This window comes from Anser anser, assembly GCF_964211835.1.
Source record: "Anser anser genome assembly, chromosome: 1".
NCBI lineage: Eukaryota > Metazoa > Chordata > Aves > Anseriformes > Anatidae > Anser > Anser anser.
In genome coordinates, this window is record NC_139720.1 from 142,901,992 (window position 1) to 142,912,154 (window position 10,163).

At 41.3% G+C, this 10,163-nt stretch overlaps 1 protein-coding gene across 1 annotated transcript in view; it reads left to right on the top strand.

The window, feature by feature from the left end:
* The window catches only part of MAP4K4 (mitogen-activated protein kinase kinase kinase kinase 4), a 149,033-nt gene that overhangs the window by 102,559 nt on the left and 36,311 nt on the right, over window positions 1–10,163 (top strand). Inside the window, 7 exon segments of the mRNA XM_083839719.1 lie at window positions 209–339; window positions 2,731–2,785; window positions 4,680–4,758; window positions 6,750–6,925; window positions 7,614–7,686; window positions 8,155–8,367; window positions 8,369–8,378. Of these exon segments, the coding sequence (XP_083695845.1) occupies window positions 209–339; window positions 2,731–2,785; window positions 4,680–4,758; window positions 6,750–6,925; window positions 7,614–7,686; window positions 8,155–8,367; window positions 8,369–8,378 (737 nt within the window).

Sequence of the window (10,163 nt, forward strand, 5' to 3'; positions counted from 1 at the left end):
CTGCTGTGTCTCCAGACGCTTGTGGCCTGAGCCACGTTGCAAGTGAAGCACAGTGACTTGGCTGCCTCTATATTAATCATCATATTTCTCTTCAGCATGGTCCTCCCTTGTGGATCATCCACCTGGTCTTATTTCCAAACCATCTTACAGAAGTAATCACGGCATTATTTTCCCCTCTGATTTTATTTTAATCTTTTCCCACCCGCAGTGGATTTTGGTGTGAGTGCTCAGCTGGACAGGACAGTTGGCAGGAGAAACACTTTCATTGGAACTCCGTACTGGATGGCTCCAGAAGTTATTGCCTGTGATGAAAATCCAGATGCTACGTATGATTACAGAGTAAGAGAGCCCTGTTCACGGAAAAAAATACACAAATCAACACACAAAAACCTTACCTTTGCAGCATGAACACCTATGAATGATGGTAGTTTGTGAGATTTCTTATGCTTTGTAAGAGTAATTCCATTTTGTGAAGGTACATTTTGCTACGGGAGTACGAGGTATGGATCACTGCCAATTTTATGACCTTTAAAAGTTGCCGTGACTTGTAGTGTCCTAGCTTCGAGGCAGAAGGAGTAGGACTTCAGTGTACTGTAGGTACCCAGAGAAGGCAAAAAAGAGTTTAACTAGAGATGCTCGTGTTCTCAATTTGTGTAACGTTTGTACTTTAAATTGTGTCTGAATATGTCCCAGTTACTGTAATAATCCAGAACAATGCATTTTAGGTGTTGCCTTAAATAGAACCACCGTCTGGAGAGCTAGTGAAGTGCAGAAGGAGGTGTTTAAACTGTGCCTGTTCCTGATTTCAGGATACTAATACGTGTAGATAAAAATGTACCCATCTCGGCATTTCTCAACAAAGATTATTTTTCACATAGTTTGCCACAAACAAAAGATTTAATTACTGCAAAACCACAGTTGGCCTGATGGCATTTGCACTACCCTTAAGAATATTATGTATTCATATTTGAAGTTAAATTTCTCTGGTCAAAGCATCCTGTAACCTTATAGTACTTCTCAGCTTGCTTTTATAAAAGCACAGAGGAAGAAAAAAAAGAGAAAATAAGCTTTTTAAGAAAATCTTCACTTAGACTCATGCAACTATTCCAACTTGTAACCAAGAAAGACAATAAAGCTATCAGAAAACCAGTGATTAGGGTCTTACAGTGACTATTGGGTCTGGATATCGATTTGCTAGGATTGATGATGGCGTTAGCTATCAGTATGGCTGTGTATGTCCAAATTTATTGAAAAAAAATAACACAGGAGATTCGAATTGGTGGTTTTGTGCATTTTGACTAATCGATCAGGTCGATCCTATTTCTGTTGATTTAATCACTTTCTACATCCAACAGCTCATTGTAATAAAGATAATGCTTTAAATCTTTGCAGGTAGATTTATTAGGAAGGTGACTTATGATTTAGTAAAGGAGAAGACCTGTCTGTTTTATTTGTTAATGCAGTAGTGATGTGAGAAGGGATTCCTTCTCTCTGAAAACATGTGTATGTTGCTCCTGGTGGAGCCTGTAGGGAGCTGAAGCAGTTGTCTTTCTATCTTATTTTTATTTATTTATTTTTCTTCTTAGAAAATTCATGGTTGAAGCTTCTGTAAGACCAGGAGGCTGTGCAGTTCAGCTTAAATGGATAGGTTGGACCAAGGGAAATGATTGCCTTGCTGGGTTTGAAAGTGCAATTGCCGGACTGTTAGAAATTCTCCTCTGCCTGTTGTACAGAAGAGCTTATTTGCTCTTTAATTTTCACTTTAAAAAAAAAAAAAATCAATATTATTACCAAAAATGAACACTGCTTTCCTCAAGAACAGATCTGTACAGTGGCTGTACTCCTTTCTGCAGCCTCCTCCGCTGTTTTGCCCAATAAGTTGCAGGAGTCTCTTGATTTTGTCCCTTGTCAGGACTCTTCCAGCTGCTGCCTGCACTTGAGGATCCTGGCTCTCATTCGGGAGCAAGTGCAGTTAACTGCTAGTCAGGGACATTATCCAGAGGTAACACCTTGGAAGGCTCCCACTGAAGGCCTCTTGGTTTTTCTCGAGGTCTCAAGCAAAGATGAGGTGGCAGGGACGGAGTATGTGCTTTGGCCACAAGCATTGTACCAATGAGAGGCTTCTTACAATTTTAGCAGTGATGGCTCTTCCACTATATACAACTGTTATGTGATTATGTTATTATTTAGCTATTATTGCCTAGAAAAAGTTCAGGAATGGATGTATTCCACTAATCCGTATTTAGACACTCAAAAAGACCTGACAGGTTTGGGGGTTTTGCCCCACAGTACTTCGTCTTCCATTTTCTTTGTCTTCTGTTTGGTGGAATACACACAGTGTTTTCTGTGAGTCTGTTACAGGGAAACGTTCAGTCCCTTGTAAGCAAGGGAATACTGACAAACCTGTTGTTTCATAGACTTAGATTTGGGGCAAATGTATTTCTTATTGTCCTAATGTAAATATATTCATGTGTTATTAGAGTCATTTGCATATTCTGTATGATGCACGTGCATTTGTGTATATATATATATAAATGCACATACATTTGTGAATATATATATATTATATGACAAGTAGCATTTTATGAAACACTTAAAGAAAAAAGTAGCTTGTATTATTTAAATAGCCTTGATATTTCATTACAGTTTCACCCTCTGCAAATAGTACTCTTGCTGTCTGAACGGGTAAATCTACCTCCTAACATATGGTCTCTGTCTCTTTTTGCGCAGAGCGACCTTTGGTCTTGTGGCATTACAGCCATCGAGATGGCAGAAGGAGCTCCCCGTAAGTGATACGTGTGCTTTTCCAGCGGGCTGATTAAGGCTGAAACATATACTTAGGAGATGGTGGTCGTAATCTAAGCCTGGCGTTGAGGTTTCTGAAAGTGTCCTCATGTTATTTCTGTTCTCTTTGGTTTTGCCTGCCCTATAAATACAAAATTCCCTAAATAGCAACACTTTTGATAAAGATAGGATAGCGCTTAAGCACTACAGTGCAGACTGCAGTAATTTAATTTCTATAGCAGGAATATTTGGAAGGTAATCAAGCGTCAGACTTCCTTCCTATGGGTAGCATATTGTCTTTTGGAAGCGTGTCCCAGTTTGTGCAGGGGCTGGCCTGGGATGTTGAAACCTCAGCTGGGGAGAGGTACAGTGGGGCCTCAAGAAATTCGACCTTAATGAAAAAAGCGCCTGTAGCAATCTTTTCTGTGTCGCCTTTCCAGCAGGATGGGTAATGCTAACATTGCTTCTCCTTTTGTTTCACCTCATCAGTGGGTGGTGTTGATCTTCCTTAAAAGTGACATGACTTAAAGTGTAAATCCATCTTCAGCACAGAGCATTGAACTTAATGCTCTCTGCTTGAGAACACTCATGAGTTGACGTGGATATTTTTGAGAGAGAAACATGCACAACTTTTGGTAGCTTATTTTCCCTTCATATCTTTATTCCTTCTGAATATCAAGGCAAACAGCAGATATCTGCAAGGAGCACAGAAGGATTTAAAAAGAAAGAAGGCCTGATGTTTTTGTTTTTAATGGTATTTATGAAAGTCCTCAGTATACTGGCAAATATTTTTGGCTCCCACTCCCAGATGGAGATTGGGATTTAAAACTGGCAGCCTAAGGTACCCAAGAGTGAACTACAATATAAATATATATATATTTTTTTACATGTAAACAAACACCACCACCACCACACCACAGCCCAGCTTGAAACCTCTGTCTTTGAAACGATAAAGGTGAAATGACATATTGACATTTTACTAGATAAAAAAAATGGTCATTTCATTGTAGCCTCTGCCAGATTGTTGTTGTTATTAATGCAAAATTTATAAAATGAAGCAACACATTCTTGTTTTGGTTCATGTTGTGGGAGGTCTGATATTTTTTTTGTTTTGTTTTTTCCTTCCTAATTACACATTTGCATGAATGCCTGTAGGAGAGCTGCTCCCAGGACACCTCAGCCAGCCTTGTGTTAACAGCATTTGAGCTACCACTTGACCTCCTTTTTGCTTTACCTTTTTGTTCAGAGCACTAGGTTGCATGGGTGGCTGTCAATTAAAAGCTGTTTCAGTGGGTTTTGTAAGCTTGGAATTGGACAGAAATATTTCTTTCATTTCCAAACTGAAGCAGAGCTTGGCCCCTCATCACGTAAAATCACAAGAAGGGTGTTTGAGAAGTAAGCAAAGATGCAATGTAAATTCTAAACAGCTCTTGCCTTAGTTTGTCTGGGGTCTGCCTCTTCCTCCAGAGGCAGCTGAAAAGCCCATCTCTAAGCTTTGTGGTCTGGTGGGATACACAGGCATCCAAGGAGCTTCTCCACCAACGTCGTGGCCCCTTAACTTTGAATCCTGGATCCCTGTCACTTCAGTCTGTTTCTCCTGAATTTCTGCTGTGTGGAAAACATTACCTCTTCCTGCAGAGATTATTGAGGCTGAGATTGGTGGTGCAAGGGGTCAAGTATGGGAAAGTGATAAAAATGGAGGATTTGCTTCTAGTGTCCTTTCTTGGGCATCCTCCTTCCCTGCTCCGTGTCCGCTCTGTCTAATTCCATCTACCGTGTCTGCTGCGTGTGTGGTGGGGATGGTAGGAATGTTTGTGGAAGCTGAAGCCATGGTATTGAGAGCAGCTAAGCCAATGTCTACATCTTTCTGTTCACTTTTGTTTTCTTTCCTGCAGCGCTTTGTGACATGCATCCCATGAGGGCGCTCTTTCTGATACCCAGAAACCCTCCCCCACGGTTAAAATCCAAGAAATGGTACGTATTAATTGCCTCTGGTTTGTAACTCCTCTTGTGGCACGATGTTTTCTTGTGTCTCACTGCATGCCGTTCTGTTACCGCGTCCACAAAATTGTAGAGACTTGTTAGCTAAAATAATTTGTCGTTATCTCCTGTGCTACTGAATCAAAGCATAAAATAAAAAGTGTGCGTTGTTTATTTAGTTCTGTTTGTCCCAGAGAAATTGTATCTCAAATTCTGCAAAAATAAAAACCTACCTTTTTTTTTTCTTGGCAGAACAGCATCTGTATTAAGGTGACAACTGGAACCATATTTTAAAAAATAAACTCCCGCAGCACTCTTAATATGCAGTATGTTTTCTCAGATGTATCATAACACAGAAACAGGGCAGTACTATAGCGTTCTAGTTGCTAAGTTGAAAGGAGCTATTAAAACTAATGAAGGCTTTTACTATAATTATTGTAAACGATTGAAATTGAGTGTGTGCTTCTTGCCAGCTGAGAAAAATCCATTAGTATCGGAGGATTTCCTCACAGTTACTGGTTATGACTGGCACGTATGAAATGAAAAAAACTCCCTAGAAAGAGGTTTTGTATAGATTGAATGTGATGGCAGGATGCTGTGATCCTGTCAAAATACTGAAGTGATTTGACTGCCTTGTCAAAATCAACATAATACAGACTTGGCTTGCTTGCTGGGCTTGGTCTTTGCCTGGATTGACTTATTTATGAACTTGTACTGTCAGAGCATCCCTCTCCCTCTCTCATATGTGCTTTCTGCATGTGTTAAAGGGATAGAGATGCATATACAGTATTTGCATGACCATTTCATGAACCTTTTTATTTGGATTCATAACATTCTAGGTGTGAGGAATAACAGAAAGCAGCGAGGTTACCTTCAATTGAGCCGCCTGGATGGCACTAGGAAAGTGAAGCGATGGGTGGGAGCCATTGTTGGTTTTGCGTTTAACCATTTAATGGAAGCGTTTGCTGCCCAGGCACAGGAGCAGTCTGAGAGCACCAAATAGGCAAAAAGTGAATCTGGCCAAAGCAAGGACTGCTGAGATTCAGCTGTTTTTATTTAGCGTAGTCAGTGGCAAGTTGTGAGAAAATAGGCCAAATGATGAAAAATACAGTTGAGAATATTTTCATTAATGGCATTTTGCAAGGCAGCTTGTTTGGTGACTTCTGTCTGGAGAGGTCCTCTTGCAAGAGTTCAAATTAATTGCAAATTTAGAAAGATGGTGCTCCAGTTTGACAAACTTACATACCCTGTCACTTTATGTGGTGTGCAGGAGGAGTTCAGTTGGGTTTATGCCCTTCAAATTGTGTCAGTGAGAATTTGACCCCACGTGCTGGTGTTGAACAGCCAACAATGTTCAACACCCGCGTGTTGTTCTAAGAGGATTTATTTGTGTGGCTCTTAAGGTGAAAATTAAAATAATTGTAAGCTCTCGCAGACCTATCTCAGTGAGCCCAGGTGCACGTAAAAGCAGTGTGGTGCTTCTCGCATTGGTAAAATGTTGGCAGCAGCTCTTGCGGCTTTCCTCATGGCTCGTCTGAAGTAGACATGCCCTTAGATAGCATGGGCAGGTGGAGACACACCAGAGCTGCCCTGCCTGTGCTCCAAGCAAGCTGGATGCAGGCCAGCTCTGGCTCAGAAGTAGCAGAGCTGGGTTTGCATGATCTGCTTTCACTAATACATCCTGCCTTTCAGGGCAATTATGGCTGTGAAAGAGGGCACATTACCGCAGGGCTGTGCCAAAGCGCTGCAGGTATGTCAGCATCGCCCTGTGTCCATCTAGCCTGATGTTCGGCTGGAGGACGCTCAGCTCTGTTTTGGATGCACACTTGCAAACAGCACTTGTACCATCCTCAGGGATGTGATGTTCTGTGGAAGGAATTAAGGAATTCAAAGGAATTTGGGGGAGAATAGAAAAAAATTGTTTGAGCTGAGTTCTAGCTGTGATCTTAAGTTTTGCTTTTTTTCCCCCCTTCACGTTTTCTCAGGTCAAAAAAGTTTTTCAGCTTTATAGAAGGCTGTCTAGTGAAGAATTACATGCAGAGACCTTCTACGGAACAACTGTTGAAACATCCGTTTATACGTGACCAACCAAATGAAAGGCAAGTTCGAATCCAGCTTAAGGACCATATAGACAGGACCAGGAAGAAGAGAGGAGAAAAAGGTATGCAGCTTCTAAAAATCCAGTCTTGCAGCTTATTAGAAATAGGTATTTGTGCCCTGCTTTTTCTTCTAAATCCCCACCCCTAGAAAAGTTCCAAACAACCCATCCCCTTGAGAGGTTCTTTTTTCATTCACGTGTTGACTATCAGCAGACTTTTGGGTTTTGTTCTCTCCATCTACAGAGAAAATATTGGTTGCAAGTGTCATATTTTCAGAGAATTTAAATTTACTCTCATCTAGGCTATGCCTCTTCTGTGTGAGTGTTAATCAGTAGTCAGGAGGATACTGGCATATATGCCTTTCCCTTTTTTGTTTTGTAGTAAGTTAATTCCTGGAATGACGCCATAAATCAGACTCACAGGAAATAACACATCACAAGACCTATGAAGCGAACGTCTTGGGCAGCCTGTACTCTTTGTTCAGGTGCTGCCAAGGTTTTCCAGGTGTCTTGTCTTACATGTAAAACTTGGTGTCATTCAGGAAATGTGCTGAAAATCCACTGCAAAGCACTGCGCCGCTTTACATGTGTGGGAAGATGGGCTTTGTATATGCAGAATGAATCCTAGGGTCTGAGATGGATCTTCTCACTGAAGGGGACAGGAACTGGTTCATTAAGGTGCTGCTGCAAGTCCCCACTGTCCTCAAATTAAATATAAGCACTACCTGGACCATTGTTTCTTTCCTGTTAGATGAGACGGAGTATGAATATAGTGGAAGTGAGGAAGAAGAGGAGGAAGTGCCTGAACAAGAAGGAGAGCCAAGGTAATAACTGCTGTTTGGAGGACTCTGGGCAGTTCATGCCAAGTTAGTCTAAAGCCCATGACTATAAATCAGGAGCACACTAAATTTCTGTCTTCTATTAAGTGTGTGCACAAGCCACACAAACCACCCGGAGGGTTTGAATACCTCTTGTATGACTGCTAAAGGTTTTAAAGCTCCCTCTCATATGGCTTAGAGCCAGAGAGCTCTGAATGGAAGGAGATTTATGGCAAATGTGACTGGTCAGGGGCTCTGAAATGTCAGAGTTGGTCCTTATTTTGCTTGGCCTCATTTCACGCCTTCCACTGCGAGTGCGTATTTGATGTGCATCCAGTGTCTTCATTCTGAAAGAAATGAGATTAAAATTTAACGTCATGATATATTTTATTAATGTTCCCCTGCTTTGGAAAAGGTATTTAATGGCCCATCAGGCTTTATTGTATGGGAGGCTTCAACTTCCTTTTGTTGCAGTTCCATTGTCAATGTGCCTGGAGAATCAACCCTCCGACGTGATTTCCTGAGGCTGCAGCAGGAAAACAAGGAACGGTCCGAGGCCCTTCGGAGGCAGCAGCTGCTGCAGGAGCAGCAGCTCCGCGAGCAGGAGGAGTACAAGAGGCAGCTGCTGGCAGAGAGGCAGAAGCGTATCGAGCAGCAAAAGGAGCAAAGGAGACGGCTGGAAGAGGTAGAGACGGGAGGCTGGTGCTCGGCGCCAAGAGCCCCTTTTCCACTTGTGTTTCCCATTCCCACGCCCATTTAGAAAGAGTTCCCTGTAGCTCCAGCACATCTCAGGAAGGAAAACAACACGTGCAAATCCACTGGCAAACGTAGAGCAAAACACTTAAATCCATGTTTGGCTACTTGAATATGAGCAGTCTCCCGAAGCACTGAATATCCAGCAGCTCCTATGGAGGCAACAGAAGCCAAAGCCTAGTTGTTTGAAGGTATCTGGGGGAAGGCTGGGCCCTGGTCTCTGTTCCAAAGAAGAGACAACATGTCTAGGCTTTAGGTAGCTGTAGAGAATGAGAGACATTAATTATTCCCCTATGGATTTTTTTTTTTAATTGGGCAGTGCCTTAAGATGATTTTGAGGGGGGACATGACATGCTTAGAATTTCACTTTAAAGCTTTCTCAAACATCTGTGTTTGGCACTCATTCATGGTAGGCAGAAACCTTTTTTTTCGTGTATTACTCCTCTCACACATAGTACCATGATGACTAAAAGCCACACAGAATTATAAATATGATTTAAAATCGGTGCTGAAATTATAATTGTACAAAAATTGTTAATAACTAAATCACACTTTTGTGGTATGGCAGGTGTGCAGTATACACTCTGAAAAGTAAAGGAAAGATGCAGATATAAAATACTGTTCTGTCCTATTTTTCACCTCCTAAGATCTTGTGCATGTTTATATCTATGTAGTAGAATATTCACTATGAGCTTCAGAACTTTCAAAACGGTTCTTTAGCCAAAGCTGGGTATGAAAGCTGCAGTGAAACCAATCATCTGGCTCCTCAGGAAGTGCAGGGTCAGATTCCAGTCGTCCTTAAATGACCTCTTGTTTGAGTCGCTGTTTCTACTGCTCACTTAGCAATGGTGGAAAAACTACACCCAGTTTGGTTTTCCAAATCCTTGTAATGTTTAACGAGGAGGCAACCAGGACCAAATGTTGATTTGCATCCTGACTTTAAATTTCACGTGACGTGTTTACATAACAAATAATAGAAGATTCCAAATGGCTTTTCAGGTCACGCTATGCTCCTTATCCCTCCTTTTCAATGTGCCAGTGAATTTAGTGCTGTTGTAAGAAGGGACTGGTAGCAAACACTCAGCCACACATAGAACCAGGAGGAGGGACACGGGGGAGGCTTATAAACTCCATTTCTCCTCTGTTTCTTCCCCACCCTTCTGAGATTGCCAAGATAAACATCATTGCTCATCCAGCTGTTTTTAGACTCTGGCTCCGTAGTGATGTTGCAGGGGGAGCAGATCATAAAAAGATGCTATGAAGAGAGAACAAGGAGCCAATGTGAAAATATTTTTTTTTTTATTAATAATGTCAAACAAAGGTGGGCAAAAGTTGAGATACCACTTATCCTCTAAACTTTAGCTTAGTCAACAAGGTCTTTTAAATGCCTCTTTAATCTCTAGGGTTCTGCAGGGGTACTTCTCCGGTGAGGAAGGGGATTACAATTAAATTGTCTAGGTCATTTAACTTTAGTAGTTTCCTTTTAAAATAAAGGAGACATTGCTGCTAATAATGGGAATTAAGCAATATCCCTCTTTGCTGCACAGGGTTGAAAGTTTTTTTGAGATGTTGCAGAAATCACAATTTAATGAGCAATTGAAAGAAAAGTCAGGTATCTGAAAGCTATGTTTAAAACAGTTCTGCTGCTTCTTAAAATACAAGGCAGAGCTAACAACTTTAGCAACCACAAGACAGCATGTAATGTAGGTTGATGTATTACTGAATAAGGT